The sequence below is a fragment of the Carettochelys insculpta genome, chromosome 11 (genome assembly GCF_033958435.1).
Source record: "Carettochelys insculpta isolate YL-2023 chromosome 11, ASM3395843v1, whole genome shotgun sequence".
Classification (NCBI taxonomy): Eukaryota; Metazoa; Chordata; order Testudines; family Carettochelyidae; genus Carettochelys; species Carettochelys insculpta.
In genome coordinates, this window is record NC_134147.1 from 29831420 (window position 1) to 29853279 (window position 21860).

A 21860-nucleotide genomic window follows, 5' to 3' on the forward strand; every position below is an offset into this window, starting at 1 on the left:
GTTCTATGCCCAGGTCACATTCCCACCTGATTAAAAGTTTTTAGTAACTTTCACGGGTCACGAATTTTTCCTCACTTGTGAGCTCTTAGTGTCACTGGCTTTCAGGAGCTATGATCCAATGACAAAATCCAAGCAGACTTCATAGACAAGATTTCTGGCACCCAAACACAGACAAGAATGCCTCATCCATGGTCCCGGAAAACACGTGTAACTCCCCACTGGCAGGCTTGGACCTGGGACCTCTGGAGCTTAGTGCAGGAGCCTCTAGAGCAGGGGTCAGCAACCTTTCTGAGGCGGGGTGCTGGAATTTGGCCTTTTGACCTGTGTATGGTCTGAGTCACAAGTCACTCATAGTACTACTTACAACAGCTTCGTAAATAATAAAGATGCAGAGCTTTACCATTTCAGTGGCGGCTGGGAGTATTAGCTGGTCTTTTGTAAATCTACGGACGGCCTGGCTTTGAGCAAGCTCCCGGCTGCATGGGAAGGGAAGGTGGAGCTGAGCTCCCTCCTCGCATGCTGATGAAATTCGGCTTGTGTGCCATTCTTAGCACACATGCCGGGGTTGCTGACCCCTGTTTCACAGTGTGAGCTAACAGCCAGGTGGCTCTCAGCTAAGGTTGCAGAGAAGATTCATCCTCTCTCTCTGTGTAAGTGGTCTAGACTAGGTCCCACTGCATGGGGCCATAAACCCCTCCGAGATGTGTGGGTTACATGTTCACTCTCCAAAGGGCTGCTCCAGCAGACTCTTCTTCTCACAGAGTCACTCTTGTAAGGAAGAGTTACCTTCCTTGTTCCAGCATCACATTTAGTTACATGAGCAAGAGAGAAACAGACACATTTAAAAGCAACCAAGAGGAAATGACAGATCCCAGTTTATACCACTCCAGCTGCTGATGCAGAGGGCTGAGTCACAGTCTAATTTCAAGCCTAGAGGGCTCCACCTGCCCCATTAAGCAGAATGACTGATGGGAAGGAAAGACCAGTTGATGCCAAGAGCGATAAAACTGATCACCAGGGTGTCTTTCACTCACAGGGCCTGTCACGTGGTAAACAGAATCAAACACACGTTGAGTGACACATTGACTTGTCGCCAAGGAGAATTTAGTCTCTTCCTGCACTAATTGAAAGCTGCAGTAAATTATCTTTCTAAACACAGCTTGGTGCTGCTGCCTGGTATGAGGCGCTGACCTGAAACAAAAGGATCTGGAGGGGATAAGAATCAGCTCCTCTCCCCTTCACTTGGATTCTCACAGATCATATCACACAGTAGTGTTAGCTCAGCCGAGCATGTTTCCACAGCCAGATGTTGAGCGTCTCACTCGGAACGGACTGGTTGCTCTCAAGACAATAGCAGGTTTCCTGGAAATTGACTTAACTTATCTGAAATGTACTGCCTCCCAACCCGTGAAACGGAGAAAAAACCCAGAGCAGGTGAGACAGAAACAGTTACGTTGCTATCACAGCACACAGCAGATTGCATCCCCTTGGGGAACAGCAAGGTGAGAAACAACAAGGCAAGACTAATGAAGGAAAAGTTGCATGCCTGGGCCATGTGTCTTTACTCATTCTCCCTTCCCCACTCCAGAATGGCTCTTGCTACTGCAAATACAGAGGTGTCCTCTGCTAAGCCTCCTGTTCCACAAGCATAGCAAACACACACTCTCTCCCACTCAAATGGGGCAGCCTAATTTGTTTGCATAGGTGGCTACCCAACTTCCATGCAGCACAGTGACTACATGTGTAATGTTGACAGGCAGAGCTGAACCTGGAGCCTCGGGCATGAGGCTCTACCACACGAGCTAACTGCCAGCTGGCTCTTAGCTAAGGCTACAATGGGGACTCATTCTCTCTCTCACTAAGTGGTCTATGACTCTACATGGGACAATGAACCACACCCAGTAGGTGTGTTGGGTTACACATGCACATGGATGACTATGTGCAAGTGGAGGTCAGCCACATAGGACAATTTGGCCTTGTAAGCTGAAAAAAAATGCCTGTGATATTGATTAGCAGTTGGAAGACTGCCTGCTGAGGAGGAGAGAATAAACTTCCTGGTTGTAATGGTGGTTAGTACAGTTTTGTTTTGTTCTCCCTATAAATCTCCTGCCCCTCTCCCTCACTAAACACCCACAGCATTCTATTACCCCAGCAGGGCAAAAACAACATGATGAAGGGGTTTTACTGCAGTGACGAGGCAAGGAAAGATGGCTGGCCATACTGAAGGAAGCCTACGTTGCAGAAAATCAAAATCAAAATCACAATAACCCATATGGCAAAGCAGGGCGGATAGTTCTATGCAATCTGATTGGAGGAAGCAGGAGGCTAGTGGGGTGAGAATCCTGCTGGGTGGGCAGCTAAGAAGAAAAGCAGCTTGCATGACACATTAGATCCAGGCAAGACTGTGCAGCAAGTCTCGGCTCTCGCTTGGGGCTTGGCAGGAGGATAAGAGAAGCAGGGTTGATTTCAAAGCCCTCTGGGAGAGAAAGCTTTGCTAATGCCTGGTTTATAACAGCAGTTTGGGATTTCACAACACGGTCCAACTCCACCACATTAATGGGGAATAAAACCACTGTCGCTCTGACAAATTGGATTTTAAATCCTTACAATAACAGCACAGAAGGCTTTAGCATCCCTTCCAACAGGCAGCGCAGCAGGACAATATTTTCAGGGAGACCTTGGAGAACAGAAGATACAGCCCCTCACTATCCCCACCTCCTCCACCCCCATCATGCCAAGTTTCATCCCCAGCATATCAATTCTATCTGCTGTGATTAGGTCCACCAAAGGCAGCCCACAACTTGGATATCACAACAAAAAGACGCAGATTTTTTTCTGCTGGGAACTTTTCCCTGGCAACATAAAATGCCACTCAGCCTTCCCTGTGGTTGTGATCAATGTTTGATTGGTGTGGTGTGGTTTGTGGCAGTTGAAGTCATGCCAGGCGGCTAAACATTAATCATGCCTGCAGAGATTTGCTGCATGAGGGAAAGATCCACAGCAGGTACTGGGAGCTATTTGTTTACTTCCCTCATAGCATTAGGCAGGACAGGTCATCAGTGTAAATCATGGGCAGTTTAAGGAAAAATTGTCCGTAGGGGCAGATGCACATAGCTAGTTTGAAAGCTAATGTACCTTGTTCAGTGAGAATTAAGAGTGAGGCTGCAGGCAGAGAATGCTATGTAAAAATGGCTTCTTATTGCAAACAGTTGCCTTCATGTTTGAGTTCCCACTGGTGACTTTACTGACAATATTTAAAGATAATATTTGGTTCAGTTATCCCACAGGAGTTAATGCAATTCTGGAAGTGCAATCTGGACCCTACTCTTCATGAACAATTGTTGCTAATTACGCTGCCTCACACTCAAAGTTGTCCGCTAAATTTGAATGGCAAGAGCTTTTTACTGGCAAGGATGTAAGAACAAGGAGAATCAGACTGATTTTTAGAGCTTGAGATTTATGTTGAGGGGTGGGGGGAAGCCATATGTGCAGCCTTTTGCTGGATACAGAACTTGGGTTCACAATATCTGGATTTTAGTTCTGACTCTGCCACTGGTTTGCTGTCATACCACTGTCAGGCCATTTAACTGTCCCTCAGTTTTTCTGTCTGTAAAATGGAGGTAATGACACTTAGCCACATTTTTAGAAGACCTTTGAGACTGAGCTGGAGAGCAGGATATGTGAGCTATGTAATACTCTCTTCTGACCTGTGAAGTAAATCAACCCATCATTCCACTGAGTGTCAGTAATGGACACATGGAACCATGTGTCACGTCTGCTCCAACTGCACCTCAGAAAAAGATGCCACAATGCACACGACAGACAGAGAGAATGACAACACCAGTCACCAACTGCTACTGAAGCAGGCGCATCAGATAACTCCCAGGCAAACAGGGCATTGCCTTCCATTGAAAACCAAATATCAGACAGCAGCACAATTCCTCCAGGACATTCTGGAGCCACCTAAGGCTATGTCTACACTGGGCAAAGTCAGTCGACTGCAGATACACAATTCTACCTATGTCAATTGCTTAGCTAGAATTGACCCATCTGTGCTCAGCTACTTGGCCATCCCTACTTCTCCCATCAACCTCCCTTACTCCTCACATCTTGCAAGGAGTACAGGGATTGACTGGGACAATCTAGAGATTGATTTTGTGTCTCCCTACTAGAAGCATGAGAACAAAGCCCGGAAGATTGACCCTGAGTGAGTTGATCTTCTGGGCTAGTATACACATAGCCTTAGAGAAGGAGCAAGATACTTTTCTCGGTGCACCTGTGCAATGCCAACAGATCCTGGGAATTTGCAGCCTCTAGCACGTCACTAGAGCCCACGTGTAGCTTGATTTACAGCACAGAGCAAAGTGTACTTCTGTAGACAGGTCTTTGATTAGTCAAACTGTAGGCCTGCCAAGCCAATTACAGTCCATTTTAATGAACTGTGACCATTTTGTGGTACATTGGCTTTAAGTGTTGTGAAAACCCAAATGCAGCTGCCGCAGCCAGTGTATCCAAATAAATAAATATTCACATTTGCCTAGACGGTAAGGAGATTAAAATTGAGCTCTGTACCGGAATATGAGATGAAACAAACCACCAGCAAGTAGGCCATACAATCCAATGCAGACTTGCTTCTCCCGTACTGAATGCACAAGCATTAAGCCACACCCAGCAAGGAATGGTTGATAATAAAAAGAAAAGTAATAAAAAGAAGAGCAATGGGTGAAAGACACATCTTTTAAAGAGGAAACCGTCAGCAATACCATGCACTGATCAAGGGCAAGACCTCTAACCTCTCTGCTGGGCTGTCAGGCTCAATAAATCGGACGAGGGGTGGGGAAGACAGAGTTTCAGTAGCAAAGATGCCCCCCTGGAGCTGAAGGCCAAAGCCATTCAAGGGGTCTCCCCTTAGGATCACCTCTGTTGTTTCTGTATGAACAATCTGCCCACCGGGACCCACTGTACTAGAAGCCAGCGACACTGAAACGAGAAAAAGCATTAGAGGCTCCGGTTAGCAGTAAGCTTTGTGCAAGGTCTGCAGAAACGTGGGTCTCATTTTGCCTTGTTGCTGTAAGTGCACACAAACCATTCCCAAATAACAAGCAGTCCTCTAGCACCTTAAAGACTGACACATTTATGAGCCCATGAGCTTTCGTGGGTAAGACCCACTTCCTCAGATGACTGAAGTACATACTTGGAAACCAGGGTTTCTATACTGGTGGGGGGAGGGGGAGAAAGGAAGGAGGAATTAAAACAAGAGGGGTGTGTTACCTGTCGCTAACAGGACCAGCAAATAAAGTTAGATAGGATGTGTCCCATTCCTGAGAACATCCAAGGTGGGGAAATTGCCTTTGTAATGCATAAGATAGCTGATACCTGCTGGCCACTCGGCATCGCTCTATGGTAAAGGAGCACTGCCAGGCGAAGGGAGCCTAGCGTGAACACACATGTAGGTGGCTGCTGCTTGTTGCAGGAGCAACACTTGTCAAGATGGGCATTGTTGCAAAGAGAAGAGCAAGGGAACCCAGAGGTGGATGGGATAGATGGGCTCTTTACTGCGGACACTTGTTCCACCTCGGACACCAAACCTGTCTGAGTTAGTAACAAATTAACCACAGGTATGGTCTTTTATCCGAATTAGTACGTGAACACACATATCTATTACAATTTCCCCCAAATCCTTATTTAGCAGTATAAATGCCCACACAATGAATAGCAATAGCCATGTGACAAGTGTTATTATGCCCACCCATTTACAGCACTTTTAGCTGAAGCATGATGTTTATACAGCACAAACTCCCTCAACCAGAAGTTTTCAGGGGAGGGGGAGGAGCGATGACCCTGAATACATTTTTAAGCAGGTGGGAAGGCAGCGGGAGAAGGGAGATAACACTATTCTGAACACTGAGTATTCATTCGAAGCAACGTTCTTGGTGCAGCTGTGCCTTACCTTCTTTGAGGCCTACAGGAAAGAGTTAGCAAAGCACATCTGTAAATGAATAGGGACAAGGTCTGTCCCTGGTGTCCCCCTATTGCCAAAGGGCTACTATCCAGAACTTTATTTAACCTTAATATACCCCATCAGATACAATGGCAAAAGGGGAAAGCTCGTGATCAAGGCCTCTACAAGAGCAAGATATAAAAGATGCAGGCAGGAGACATGGTTTGGGTGGGACAGGGGACGCCTTAACTTGGGCTGGGATTCTGGCCACACTGCAGGGAAGGCCGGAGTAGGAGAAGCCATACCAATTAAGAGAGGAGCTAAATTCATGACAAGTTTCTCCAAACACTCATCACCAATGACAAAAGCTGGGGAGGAAAAGGGGACTGCAGCAGCTTCAAAGCTGCTGAGTCAGCACAGCATTGACAAAAGCACAGCACCCATCACTGTTATGTCCACAGCTTGTGGCCAAGGCCAGTCCTAGGGAGAGCACCTGAAAGGGAAGAAAGAGCTGTTGGTAGCACTGAGATCAATACAGCCCTCTAGCCAGTTCTAGGCAGTTCCACTTACACGAACTCTTGTGGTCCTTTTTCCTCTGTCTCCTCCTCATCATGGTGGCACGTGGGCTCATGGGGTGGGAGGTCCGAGGTAGAGTATTCGAATTCTGGCAGGGGAAACCCTGCATGTTCATGGTGGGGGATGAGAAGTTGGCAGCAAGAGCTATGCAAACACAGAACACGTTACATACCCACACTGAGAACAGTAACTCAGCAGTAAGAGAAAACAAGCCTATCCCACCCGCATGTTGAAATGCAAACCTTTAACTCACCAGTTGTACATCAACCAAGCAACTACATCAGCAGATCTAAACAGGATGTGCTGTCTGCTGGAAAGTTCCATTGCCTAACCAGCGGAGCAAGAGCTGCCGTGTTTACTGTAGGGTTGCTTGTGAATATGCTGGGCACACTGGTGTGTAAACATAGGGCTGTGTCCTCCTTAACCATATATGCTGACCTCATTATTCTAGGGGTTATGTCCTTTGCAGCACGTCACCCTTACTGCATAGCTGCCCACGAACATGGAAAACTGGATACCCGGCTAACTTGTCACAGGGCGGCTCGGTATCCCGGAATCACTGGAGGGTTGCCGGCTCCCTCCCGCACTTGCCAGAGTGCACACACTCAACAGAAAAAGCCCAATACTGATTTCTGGGCATAGATTTGGAGACCCAAGAAGCGGTGGGTCACATTCTGGACCAACAACCCTGACAATGTCCTTTAAGCTTACTGTGGGAGGAGGGTTGTCGGTAAGCACAACAAGATAGCTACTAGCTCTCAGGGAGAGAGAGAGAGAGAGAGAATGAAATGCAAAGTGGATGGGTTACATTTGCAATAATCTTGGCTGGAGGTCTGGTTCCAAGTGGGTGTCTTGCAGTGCCCTGGGTGGTGGGTGTGGCAGTAGTTGACACAAGGATCCCAGCAATGGTGGTGGTCACTCTTCTGCACCTTGACTGTGATCAGCACACATAAGAAACAAGAACACAAAGACAGGGGAGAAGAAAATAACGATAAGCAACAAGGAACGGAAGCCTTTGAGGAGTCAGCCGTTGTGTGGGCCAGTGCGTTAGTCTTACCACTCTGGGGACTTTGGGTCAAATCATATTAGCATCCAGCAATGTAAAGTCAGGCATCGCAGGCTTTTCAAGCGCAGTTCTGCCAGTGTCAACAAGGGCCGCAACATATTCCAAACTCCCCCACCCCATCCTAGTGGTATGAACATCCATAATTTTGTTTACGTAGCAAAGTGGTGTCAGGGTGCAGTGACAGCGTGTCAGCAGCAGGAACATGTCACTGAGTAATGCCACAGCACAACAAGCGGATGATGCGCATGTCAGAGACCTCCATAAAAAGAACTAGGCTTCTGTTAGCTTCAGAGCTGCTGGCCTGAAACTAAGCCAGGTTGGTAGTGCCCGAGACTCACCACCATCTGAAAGTTGCTACATAACCACAGGTGTTGCTTACACTAAAGCATTTTACCGAGAACTCCCAAAAGCCTGTGAAACCTTATCTATACCAGGGATCCTACTGGTACTCACCCTACTTCCATGGCATCAGGCACTGGGCGGGGCTGCTACTGGAGACAAGGCTTCAGAGGCTGCACAAGGTTTAGAGTGAGTCTTATCTTCTCTAGGGCTCACATCTACTTTATTACTGGTGCAGATGAACTATCAGCATCTAGATGAAAAATGACCACCAAAGCCAAAGACTGAGGGAGCTTGGTGGCAGAGCCATCCTCTTATCAGAGCATGGAGGAATCATATTAACAGGAGGATTCCTGCCAATGCTGACCACTGTGTGTACATGCTGAAGGAAAGGTCATTCTTAAGGCTTCGCCGAGCACTTTTTACCAGCATTAAATTCACCAGCAGATAATGCCACACCTAAGCCAAGATCAATGGCGGAAGGAGGGACTTTTGTGGTGTTGAGTTGTAGGCTCCAGCGTGTTTACCAGGGCAGAAGAAAGAGTGAAGGTATTTTCATGCGTCTTATTAAACTCTCAAGCTACACACATGGCACCACCACCCATCCAGGAAAAGGGAGCCCATGTTACAAGAACATTTAAAAAAAAAAAGCTTTAAAAACTCCAGTGTCATTGTGACACTAGTCAGACACACAGGAAGCCACTTGTGGACTTTTTCTCCATTTTCTCTAGCCCAGCACTTCGGGGGTTGGAGGGGTTGTACCAGCCCAACCGATTGACTGTGCAGATCTGATTCACAGAATCACAGAATACTAGGACTGGAAGGGACCTCGAGAGGCCATTGAGTCCAGCCCCCTGCCCCAATGGCAGGACCAAGTACTGTCTAAACCATCCCTGATACACATCTATCTAACCTGATTGTAGCAATAGAACAGAATTGGGCAACTGAGGATAGGGAGTACGCTGCATGAATGACCCTCCTCCACCTCCGTGGGCCACAGCAGCCTGCAGCCCTCTGGAGTCCCACCTACAGACTCCCTGTCTGCCCACCTCCCCTACATGCTTCTTGCGTGTGGGAGCACTGGAGCCCTGCTTTTCCTGTGCTTCCCTCCTGTACCAACATCACTTTCAGAGTGCCGCGAATCTGCTGCTTTGCACTCCTTCCATGCTCATCCCACTCTCCCCCATAGCTTGAGCAACTGCAAACAGCTGATTCCCAGTGTTCCAGCTCTGGGAGGAAAGGGAAGGAACAGGGACAGGACGCGAATCAGCAGGTTTACGATGCTCTCAAAGTGCTGGGTGGGAGGCATAGGAAGTGCAGAGCTCTGGCACAACAGTGCGCAAGAGAGGCCTTTTCCAGATGGGGCCCCACTTTGACAATTCAGGAAGCCTTGGTGACCCAAGGCAATTCAAAAACAGGTGGGGGGTGGGGAAGGACAGTGCCGTACCTAGCATCATGTTTATATATTCATTGTAGTTATTTCATAGCAGTAACAGTGATAAAATAATAACACTATGTTTATTATAGTTAATTATTTTTTTTATTATTACAGTTGATCTGAGTTGTAGTGAGGGAAAGACACTACCCTACCCAAACTGCTCTCCCAGCTTAAACCCCACACTCAGAGGCTGGAGGGGCAGTGGGAATCACACTCAGGAGCTGGGGGTGGGGTCAAGCTCAGGGACGGGGCGTTTGGGGGCTGGAGGGAATCACACTTAGGATGGGGGAAGTCACACTTAAAGGCTGGGAGGTTGGAGGCTGGGGTGAGCCACACTAGGGCTTGGGGAACTGGGTGGGTCATACTCAGAGGCTGGTGGGGCTGGGAGAGTCACACTCAGGGGCTGGGGGAGATACAAACAAAAACTGGAAACTGACAAATCAGCTACATAGGACAGAAGGGGGGCAAAAGGGAGGAAGGGTGGAGGGCGGAGGGTGGGCAAAAATTACTTACTTCAAGAGCCTATTAAGGGTTTGCCTGGGACGGCTATGAATATCGTAGGTGGAGAAGCTGTCTTTTTAATGCATAATTGCTTCTCTGTTTATAGAGATTGCTGCTGGATGTGGCAGTGTAAATGTAAATAGGTGTAAATGGCCCCTTTAAGAGCCACATGCAGCTCCGAGCTGTTGGTGACCCTTAACAAATCTAATCGCGACCCACATTTGGGCTCCAACCCATAGGTTGGGAATCCCCGCCTGAGATGCATGTACATTTTCTGTTCTGTTTCAAGAAACATTTGATTGTTTTCTTACCAAGGGCTGGAACAAGAGCTGCTCAGCAGCCTTGACTTGGTTTGATTCCTATGCCCAGGGCACCACAATGACCACATGTGCTATGCTATCTATCTCTATTTATTTTTCCTCCTGGGGGCAAAGTTTGACAAAATGAGCAAATTTGCAATAATCTCTCTTTTCAGCAGCATACAAACTGCATCCCCCAGCAGACAGTCACTGCAGCCATGACTTACACTAGAGCTCTTTTAACCTTGCATAGACTGATAACCATCCTTCACGGATGAGATATTCTCTGGGTATTGAACTCTCTCTCTCTCCTAGTGCAATTGCTGGCAGCACAAGCAGTACCAGATCTTACTGGAGGAACAGATCTCTGACAAGAACGCTCATTTAACTAGAGATGTTCCATACTGATTTGATCTAAAAAGTCATCTTTGCTCATGATTTAAACATAGGAAATAAATTCTGCTTATATTATATCCATTACGCCACAGGATTCCATAGACACTCTACAACAATCCCTTTGTTTAGGTCAGACATTTCCTCTGAAATTCTGGATGCTTGTTTTTCTGCTTCACTTTTCATTTAGTTAGCAAACTGAGCAAACTGTCTCCCATATGTTTTTTAAAAAGACACGGCTACATCCATGAAAAGCGCATTTTGTAGCTACGGGGGACATGGTTCAGTAGTTCAGAGGAGGGTTGTCCTGGATTATCCAGGGAATTAAAGGTTAAGTCATGTGTTGAAGCCTCCAACCCAAATGGGCAATCCTAGCTCAGACCAAGCACCACCCAGATCATCCCTGACAGATGTTTATCCAACCTGCTTTTAAATATCTTCAGTGATGGAGGGTCCACAGCCTCTATAGGCAATTTATTCCAGTGTTTAACCACTCTGACACTTAGGAAGTTCTTCCCAATGTCCAACCTAAACATCCCTTGCTGTAATTTAAGTCCACTGCTTCTTGTCCTACCCTCAGAGGTTAAGGAGAATAATTTTTCTCCCTCTTTCTTGTAACAACCTTTTAAGTACTCGAAAGCTATTATCACATCCCCGCTCTGTTTTCTCTTTTCCCAACTAAAGAAACCTTATTCTTTCAATCATCCCTCCCAGGTCATGTTTTCTAGATCTTTAATACAAGTTTTACTCTTTTCTGGACCTTCTCCAATTTGTCCACTTCTTTCTTGAAATGTGCTGCCCAGAGTTGGACACAATACTCCAGCTGAGGGCTAATCAGTGCAGAGCAGAGCAGAAAAATTACTTCTCGTGTCTTGATGTGCGTGTGTGTGTTGTAGTAGGGTCTATCCACCTACCCTCTGCTGCTCTCCAGAGATGTTGCTCTAGGCCTTACACATCTACCAACCACTGAAGTTGACCCATTCAGGGTTACATGGCCCTTTTCTCTTACTGCCCTTGTTAGTTCCCACATTCACATGAACAGGCTTTGACATAAGTGTTGAAAGAGGGAGGCAGTGTGACATCCATACCCGCTTCCTTATATATCACCATGAATCCTTACAAGATGAACCACCTGTTATGTGGTCTGGGTGGGGGGAAGTCAATCACTATGGAGCAAATTCACCTGTGTTGGTGTTAGCACTGATGCAAGGACAGAGGGGAGGCTTGTGCCTCCCTTATTTTGGGCATCTGAGACCCCACCTCCATTCTTTTACAACCTACTCCTGCCCTTGCAATGGGGTAGGACAGCAGAGGAAGTCACATGGAAGGGGTAGTAAGGGCCTCTGTGCAGGGAGTATTCCCTAGGGGGCGTTATATCTGCCCTACAGCCCCTTTGCACCTACCTAGATGGCATGAAGAGGCTGTGCAGAGCCTCAGGAACTCAATCACTTAGATGCAGAGGCCATCCTTTCCCCCGGAGCTGATAGAAGCAGAAGACATGCAGCTTCTTGAAGGACCAGCCACCATAGGAAAGCTGTTGATGGCTGTAAGTCCACATTGTTGAGCAGCGCTCCTGGACCCCTGCAGGTGGCAGCTGTTTATACCACTAAGCCTACAGCTCTTCCTGGGTCAGATCCATGCAGCTATGAAATGCCCTTCTTGATATATAGGACACAAACACTTTAGGACATACACTGGCCGTGATCCACAACATACTCTGTTCTCTGCTTCATGTCAAGGTTCACTCAATGGGCAGCTCAAAGGCATCAGTTTGTTTTGACCTTTGCTTTGTTAAAGAGTTTAAATAATGTGGGAAGAGTCATCACTTTTATGAGCTTTGCCTTAAAGAGCCATAACCATGCTAAGAAATTTGTGCTCCCACGGGTGGCTGATCTCCTAATTGGGGATGGGGGAGAATGAGTAGGCATGCACACAAAGCCATCCCTCCATTAAATGAACCTTCTGAATGCATGTATTTTGAAAGGTGATCAGGAGCAGAGCACTAAAGCAGGAAGGAAAATGGTTCATTTTAACAGCTGTCGAAAAAGGATTAGTTTCCCATTTTTTCTTGGGCACCTGGGTCAAGTCATTAGCCCGCTATTCAACTGCTTCAATTCTGTACAAATTAACCTAAGCATCTTAGAGCTTTAAACTTCTAGAAAAGGAGCACTTATTAGAGGTTTATGTTCCACTCGATTATGGCAAAGGACATCACAAATTCCCCCTTTCCCAATGAAATCTGAACTTTGCCTTCCAACTTTTGGTCACCAATGACTAAATGTGAGCCTGCTAGTGCCCAGTGACCAGATGACTGAGAAAGTATAGTACAGGTTGAACCCCTCTAATCTGGAACTCTCTCATCTGACATCATCTGTAATCCAGCATGATTTTAGTTAGCTGGATGGTCGCTTATCATGGGTGTAGCCAAGTTTCCTGTGGTCCCATAAAATTTGTTTCCAGCCCCAGTCCTGCTCTTAGTATTTTGTGCTGTTATTTTATTTAGTTGTAATTTACCCCTAAATGTCTGCTAAGAGCCCAGTAAGCAGTGAAAGTGTTGGAAATGTGCTAGGCAATATGACCTCCCATGATCCAGCAAATTCTCTCGTCCAACACCAGTCAGGTCCAGGCAGGACTCTGCATTAGAGAAGTCCAGCCTGTAGAAGTGATTGCAGTTGAAGGCTATACTGTCTGTTTTAAGACTAGGAATCAACCTGGATTTATCCAGTCCCCAGAAAGAGCAGGCTTGCTGTGCAGAATGTGACATTTATCTGAGAGCAGAGCAGGTTGGAACAGTGTAAAATATTAAGGTATTGACACAGAGTTCAGCCTAGGTTTACATGACAATCCAACCTGCTGCCAGCTCTTGTCTTGTAAAGTGATTAAAGCAAGATCTACTGAGGAAGCTAGGGATGGGATTACCAGCTCATGCGAACATATCCATGCTAGCCATCCAAGTCAGCTTGCTAAGAATTGCTGTGTTGCCCCATTACTATGGCCAACAGCAGAAGAGCTAGCAACTACATGTACAAAGCCACTTGGATCCTGTGGATAGGGCAGCTAACCTACACCGCTGCTGTCCAGCTACACCAGTGTTTCTCAAACCCCCCCGCTTTTTTTCTTTTTTTTTTTTTTTTTTTTTACAATAAAGTGCCCTCTTTTAAAAAAAATTGTAAATACCCCAAGTACCCACAATTTTCAGTCATATATAGATACAGATATACATGACAGAATATTAAATTTATTTTTATGTATCTATACAATCTGCATCAATGTTTCACAATTTTATTTGGCCACAGAACCCTTTTAAACTCAAAAGAATTTTGCAAAACTTCTAGTAAGTCTTATATATGGCTTAACCCCTCTAACCCCAAAACCTGCTCTCCCGCCCGCAGGATTAACCCACTTTAGCCCCAAACTGGCCCCCCAAGACTAACCTATCCACTCAAAGAGCCCCCAGCCCAACTCCAGCTGAAGAAACTTCACCCAAGTTAGCTCCACACATTACCTCCTCCAACATGGTGGATGGACCTACCTCTGACTCTAGTCCTGAAGGCCCAATTTCATTGGCCACCCTATGGCAAAGCAAGAAGCCAGTCGCAGCCAATAAAAGGTGAGGACAGTGCAGGAACTGCAGGACCTCTCTGGCTCCCCTTCTGGATAGCCATTGGCTCCCCTTGTCCACACCCACATTGTACATACACTGGCTACTTTGCAAGTGAGGGGCTCTCTGGAGCTCTCTGCCCTGCCACTGCTGAAATAATGGAACTAAATTCAGCTGACTTAAGGGCCAGATCCCTCCTGCTGCCCTGCTGGACATTAAACCAATTAAGTTTAGTTCTACTGTTGCAGTGGCAGCAGGGCAGGGAGCCGCAGAGGAGTCAGTGGTGACAGTGTCCGGAGTCGCACATGACTCCTTAGACCCACAGGTTGCCATCCCCTGATCGTTTTCTCACAGGAACCTTATTTTCACTTCAGGTAACCACAGGGTTCTGTGGAACACCATTTGGGAAACATCCATCGATCTACACACAGAGCAAAAGAGAGAGAAAGAAATATATAATATATGGCTCAACGTCTTCCCCTTCCTCCAAAGCCAGGCATCCCCTACCCCCTCCTCTAACCCAATCCCCCACCCCTCCTCCAGAGCCAGGCACCCCTCCCCTCACAAACACATACTCTAACCCAATACCTGGGACTCACTGGGGCCACCACCACCACCATGTGCCTCTCCCCCCCAAGCATCGGGGTTCATGTGCAGAGTGGCAGTGAGCACTCCCAGTGCGTGGCTCCAAGCAGGAGCTGCATTTCATTGCTCAAAGAGTCTCATGTGGCTCAAGAGCTGTGTACCCTCCAGACGTCTCTCGCATACCCTTAAGGGTATGTGTACCATGGGTTGAGAAACAGTGAACTACATTACTGTTTTTAGCATGCTAGGTCAGCTGAGAGCTGGTATCCATGTCGCACACAAGTCAGAAATCACTCTCCCAGCTCATAGTAATCCAAGGACACATCCACACAGCAACTGGGAGGTGTGATGGCAGCAATGGTAGGCACAACCCTGCTAGCACAACTGCACATCGGTGTAGACACCACATGTTTGTGCTACATTTGAATAACAATTTTTGAACTAAATTAGTGGGTTTTGTTGAGATTAGTTTAGAAGTTTTGGGGGTATACTTTTAACACTGACAGGTTGAGAAAACAAAGAGCAGTCAAGTAGCACTTTAAAGACTAGCCAAATAGTTTATTAGGTGAGCTTTCGTGGGACAGACCCACTTCTTCAGACCATAGCCAGACCAGAACAGACTCAATATTTAAGGCACAGAGAACCAAAAACAGTAAGCAAGGAGGACAAATCAGACAAAGATAATCAAGGTGAGCAAATCAGAGAGTGGAGGGGTGGGGGGAAGGTCAAGAATTAGACTGAGCCAAGTATGCAGACGAGCCCCTATAGTGACTCAGAAAGTTCCCATCACGATTTAAACCAGGTGTTAATGCGCAGAATTTGAATATAAAATCCAGCTCGGCTGTTTCCCTTTCCAGAACGAAACAGCTGAGCTGGCTTTTATATTCAAATTCGGCACATTAACACATGGTTTAAATCGTGATGGGAACTTTCTGAGTCACTATAGGGGCTCATCTGCATACTTGGCTCAATCTAATTCTTGACTTCCCTCCCCCCACCCCTGCACTCTCTGATTTGCTCACCTTGACTATCTTTGTCTGATTTGTCCTCCTTGCTTACTGTTTTTGGTTCTCTGTGCCTTAAATATTGAGTCTGTTCTGGTCTGGCTATGGTCTGAAGAAGTGGGTCTGTCCCACGAAAGCTCACCTAATAAACTATTTTGCTAGTCTTTAAAGTGCTGCTTGACTGCTTTTTGTTTTGATAGTGTATAGACTAGCACGGCTTCCTCTCTGTTACTATTCAACATGACAGGTTGTGGTATTTTTATGAACTAGCTTTTCACCTTTTACCCAATCTAATAGTTGGTACCATTTAAAACAATGGCAAACAAGTGTCAGAGAGGTAGTCGTGTTAGTCCGTATCTTGGAGGACAACAAGAAGCCCTGTGGCACCTTATAGACTATAGCTATTTTGGAGCATAAGCTTTACTGGGCAAAGACCCGCTTTGCCATATGCATCTTACAAAGTTGGTCTTTGCCTATGAAACCAATGGCAAACTAGTTTTTTTTCCCTCTAAAATTCTCTCTCCAGCTTAACATAACATAAAAGACTTACTTAATACTTTACATTTCAAATCCTTTAATGAGATTCCTTTTTCCTGCAACTTTTTTTTATTAAAGTTAATAGAATGTTAACAAAAAACAAGCAGTTCTGTAGAACTGTTAAGAACTAATAATTTTATTCATTAGGTAATGAGCTTTCATGGGTAAGACCCACTTCAAATAAAATGGTTAGTCTTTAAGGTGCTACAGGATTGATTGTTTTTTGGTGAAGCTACAGACTAACACAGCTTACCCCTTTGAGAATGTTAATAGTATACTGGTTGCAACACTACAAAAACTAAAGTCCCATAAACCAGCGTTTCTCAACACTTTTGGCCCACAGCCCACTCTGAACAACGTAAAGCTTTCCACAGACCACCAGCCAGCCACCCGTGATGACAAAATGCATTTGTTTATCTCTGAATACCTTACATACTAAATTATTCATAGTAGCATAAAAACATACACAGTTATAACATGGGAGGCAGGCGTGTCCCGTGCCCATGGCCCACCTGCACGACAGCTGCGAAACCACAGGCCACGCTTGACAACCACTGCTGTCAACTGAAGAAGTATTTAATGTTAAACACTCAGGCGGTGACTACAGTAGAGAGTTTTCTAGAGAACACTGGGGTTTTGTCAACAAAACTTGTGGAGCATCTACACACAAAACACATTTTGTTGACAGAAACTGTCAACAAAAAAGCTGTGTGGACACTCCGGGGGGCCCTTCTGTTGACAGAGCGGATCAAAAGATGGATTCGCTGTTATGTGTGGACATGATCTGTCGATAGAAGTTTTGTCAGAATATCTCTTCTGAGAGTAACTTCAGTAGACAGATGCTTCTAGAGTAGATGTAGCCTAAGTGGGTTAGGTTAATCCTTTAGCCCATTTATTCCATTAGCACAACAGTTGACAACTACATGACAAACTTCATCTCATCCAATGAGTTTCACCAGAATGCCTCATTTTCTCCCCAAAAGTCTCTCCCGGGACCAATCCAATGTTAGTAATAGGTTATGAGAACTACGATATAGCTATTACATCAGCACGCAAAACAAACAACATTGTTTGACTTCTTACTACAAGCCCACACCTGTGTCTGGAGGTTTCAGGGGGAGTCTGCTCTGGTGAGCAGGGAGTATTTCCAACTTGACGTTTTCAGATGTAGTAGCCAAGAGCTGAGTGGCCTCTAACAAGGAACAGTGCTCTGTGCTGGTGCCATCGATGGCGAGGATGTGATCACCAATGTGCAAGGCCCCACATCTGCAGAGAGACATACAGCCTATTATGTAAACACACTGATTTGAGTCATGTGCTTAGAACTAGGACTTCATGGTCTGGCAAAATTAAGCAGTTCTGGCTACCAGGGCTTTCATGTGAACCTGTTTTCTTCTCAGTTCTCTGACACCCCCTGTGATTTCCAGCTTCTAGCAAATGAAGTCAAAAATTCCACCTACCCACATCAGAGACACCATCAGAGGCTCATCCCCTGATGGGATAGATCCCATAATGTGCCAGCAATGCCTGTCTGCCATGCACATTGGACAAACTGGACAGTGTCTTCACCAAAGGATGAATGGACATAAATCCAACATCAGGAACTAGAATACACATAAACCTGTGGGGAAACACTTTAACCTCCCTGGACATTCAAAAATGGATTTACAAGTAGTCATTCTTCTACAAAAGAATTCTATCACAGGATTACAGACGCAGACATCTGAATTGACACATTTAAACTAGGCCTTAGCAGAGATTTCAACTATCTTATGCATTACAAGGCAATTTCCCCACTTTTGATATACACAGGAATGGAACATACCTTATTTACTTTGCTTCATCAACTATTCCTACTAGTGGCAAGTAACCTCCCTCCCTTTTTTTTCCTTCCCTCCTCCCTCCCTGCTATGTAAACCCTGGTTTCTGTTTTTCTACTTCATTTTTCATCTGAAGAAGTGGACCTTACCCACAAAAGCTCATGACCTAATAGATGTGTCAGTGCCTAATGTGTTACAAGACTGCTTGTTACTTGTCAAAAATTCCAAGTGAGACAATCACATTTGGATTGATTCAGTTGAAACCAAATCAAAAACCCCCAAGTTTCTAATATTTTGCATCTCCAATGAAGGCTGTCTGAAAACCCAGACTGCTTCTTTTATGACTACAGGCTACGTTTCAGGTGCATATTAAATCCTAGCAGTCAGTGACTGAGTTCCATGACAGAACCATTACCCTAATCATGACCTATGACTGTATAAAGGCCTGTATTTCCTATACCCTCACATAAATTGTATACCTCAAGTGAGATCAAGCCAGAAACGACTGTTCCAGATTTTTGAACATTTCAAGGCTTGAAGATATTTAAATATAGGCTTTATACTTGGGCTCAATTATCACATGCATTGAATTAAATTCCTTCCTGATGAAGAGTCTAATGAGATTGTTTAAATCCCACAATTCTGCACAGAATCCTTGGATATCTCTAACAAACACATTATGTTTTTTCTAGAAACTAGTGCATTTCAATGGGGAGAAATGCAATGTAACTAACTGGGAATAAAATAAGCAGCAGAACAATGCGTCACTGCCATCTTGCTGAAGTTCATACCTGTCCACCACACTGGCAGGCTTGATCTTCTCAATTACTATAACCTGTTTATTCCGATGCGTGCCTGTTGTCAAAGTGATTCCTAGCGTAGATCCAGGAGTCTTAGCTATTTCCACTAGTAATGGACCAGAAGCATTGGCTACAGTGTCTGAAAAACAGAAGTGGCCTGGAGTTTTAAGACCAATCCATTTCAGTTTTTCCAGCTATTAAAGTAAAAAACAAACAAAAAAACAAAAAAACAAAAAAAAAAAAACCAAGGAAGGTAATGACTTGTTAATTTGCACATTCACGAGTATAGAGACCAGTTCTCTGTACCTGCCCCCTGCTGCACCTGTACTTCCTCCTGTGTCAGTACATAAATTCGGAGGCTTTTAAACCAAGATGTGGTAATAGAATTTAGAGCTATTACCAAGTTTCACTAGTTTCCACATGACCACCTTTTATTACATATTGTTGAAATAAGATCAGGCCAGACAGCACTCTATGACCACGTAATACTTACATCAATAATATTAAAAGCCAGGCACAATGCTCAACATCTGGGAGGTTAGAGAGGGTTGGAAAGTGGAGGCACAATGCACTAGGCCTTTCCTTAGGAAGGCACAAAGAAACCCAGAGCGAAAATACAATCCTGCATTACTAGCTATTCACAGAAAGCCTAGTAGGTCTGCAGCACTCAGAACTGGGAGCCAGGAATTCCTCAGTAACCATGGCTTTGGCACAGCCTCTCTCCCTGTCCTGGAACAAAACATTTCACCTCTCTGTCTCAGTTTATTTACTTATAAAATGGGCCCAAACAGCGAAACTTAACTATTACCTGACAGAAACGAGGAGAGTTTGTAATTGGTTACTGTTTACAGATGTATTTGTTTTCTAACTAATCATCAGATGCTGTATTACAGACTATGCCTGCTCAGACACAAACAGGGATGAAGAGTCGTACATTAATAGCTTACCTTCTTTTGTATCTGATAAACAATTTCAAAATCCGAGGGGAAAAATCTGGATACCACACATCAGACTGCAGAGATAAGGATCTCCCCACCCACTCATCCTATTAGATCATCTAAGGCAATCTAAAGCAGCAAGATGCCTGAGACAGATAAAAGTTTTAACACTACACACTCCTCAGGCAGAGCTGAAGCACTCCCCATCACTCTGGGATGTGTGCAGGTAGTGCTTTGTGGAAAGCCAGCCAACTACTTCAAAAGAGAACCTAATAGCATCATCTCAAAGAACTCCCACATTTGGTGTCTCCAAGGCCCTTGGTTATTCTGTGCAAGGCTTCTCTCTTCTACACGCACTCCTACCCTGCATTGGAATGCTGATGGTATCTGACTACGAGATACATGACTCACTCCCGCTCTCATATAAATGGGAACACATTGGTGCAGTGCTTAGACTGGCTGTTCCATGGGATTTTACACTGTTCTGACAGACACTGACTCTCTGGACCCAACCAGGGGAGGAGAAGTTTCCTTCATCGGGGCTTTGGCCACGTATCCTGCACTTCAGTCTTCTACAGCTCAGTTAGGCCCTGTTCAGCATGGCTCTTCAAGCCTTGTCTATACTATCAGGCTTTGTTGACAATATTTAGGTCAAAACCCAAAGTTGTCAGAAAAAAAAATCACCAGAGGGTGTTCACACTTGCTCCCTCTGTCCACAGATCCATGTCTGCACTGGAAGCACCATCATCAACAGTGACAGCAATGCATTGTGGGCACAGGCAACCAATGTGTGAGGGTGCATGAGGGGGATACATGCACCCCTGCACTGCCCTCCACCATAAGTGCTGCTCTGCTTCCGATGAACATGGGGGCAGTCCCACCCCTGCCCCACAGTGGTGTGGCCTGAATGTGCTATTCCAGGGTTCGAGAGAGGGTGGGGCCTAGGAAGAGGAGGGGCAGGAAGGGCAGAGCAGTGGCAGGGAGGAGGCAGGAGGGGCACTTGGCCGGTGCGCTCCCTGCAATGCTCATACCAGTTGCCTTTGATTGTGGGTATGTATCCCCCAGAGCAGTGTTGTGGGAAGCTCTCCCACAGCCTCCTCAGCTGCCAGGAGCGGCATCAGGCGTGACTACGTGAGCTCCCCATCCTCAGTGATATCAGAGCGGCACAGCAGCAGTGGCACCAACAGCCAATGCGGGCCCCAGCGCATGGTGGGAGGGGTGGCGCCATGAGCAGAAGAGGTGAGGCCAAAGGCAGTCAGCCCTCAGCACTGCCCAGACCGCCACACTGGCCATTTCCTTCCTCCCCCAACAGCCAAGCACTGCATGGCATTACAAGGGAGACCGGGGGGCAACTGCCCCCTGTGCCCTCCCCTAACCGGCAGGCCTGCACAGCAGTCTCTCACCTTCCCCCCGCACAATTCCCTCACCGCAGCAGTTTGGTGCGGCTGTGTTTCTAGCGCAGGGCAGAAGAGAAGTCTGATGATTTGCTCTTTTTTGTTCCCCAAGTAGAACAGCTCACTCAGCTGTCAAGTTACTGTATGAGAGTGTCCACACTCAAAGTTTCACAGAACCTATCTCTACACCAGCCACCCCCTCCCACTTTCGAAAGGGGGATGCTAATGAGACATTGCAATGAATATGCAGTGTCCATTAGCATAATGGTGGCCGTGGCACTTCAAAAGTGCCGCTTTCAATAGCACGTGGCTCATCTACACAGGGTCCTTTTCAAAAGGTCCCCACACACTTTGAAATCCTCTTATTCCTATAACCAACCAAATAGGAATAAGGGGCCTTCAAAGTGTGTGGCGTCCTTTCCAAAAGGACCCTGTGTAGACGAGCCAAGTGCAATCAAAAGCGGCACTTTTGAAGTGCCGTGGTCACTGTTATGCTAATGAGGCACTGCATATTCATAGCAGCACCACATTAGCATATCCCAAAGTGTCTCATCAGCATCCCCCTTTTGAAGTGGGCGGGGCTAGTGTACGCATAGCCAGAGCTAACTAAATCAGTTTAAACATGCAT

At 46.0% G+C, this 21860-nt stretch overlaps 1 protein-coding gene across 3 annotated transcripts in view; it reads right to left on the reverse strand.

Moving 5' to 3' along the window:
• GRIP2 (glutamate receptor interacting protein 2) overlaps positions 1–21860 on the reverse strand; it is a 457353-nt gene that overhangs the window by 46370 nt on the left and 389123 nt on the right. For all 3 annotated transcript variants that reach the window (XM_075005063.1, XM_075005065.1, XM_075005064.1), the window contains exons 8-12: positions 18892–19039; positions 17377–17546; positions 7326–7451; positions 6512–6661; positions 4794–4980 (exon numbers count right to left, since the gene is read on the reverse strand). In XM_075005063.1, coding sequence (XP_074861164.1) covers positions 4794–4980; positions 6512–6661; positions 7326–7451; positions 17377–17546; positions 18892–19039 — 781 coding nt within the window. The remainder of the gene's footprint in view (positions 1–4793; positions 4981–6511; positions 6662–7325; positions 7452–17376; positions 17547–18891; positions 19040–21860) is intronic.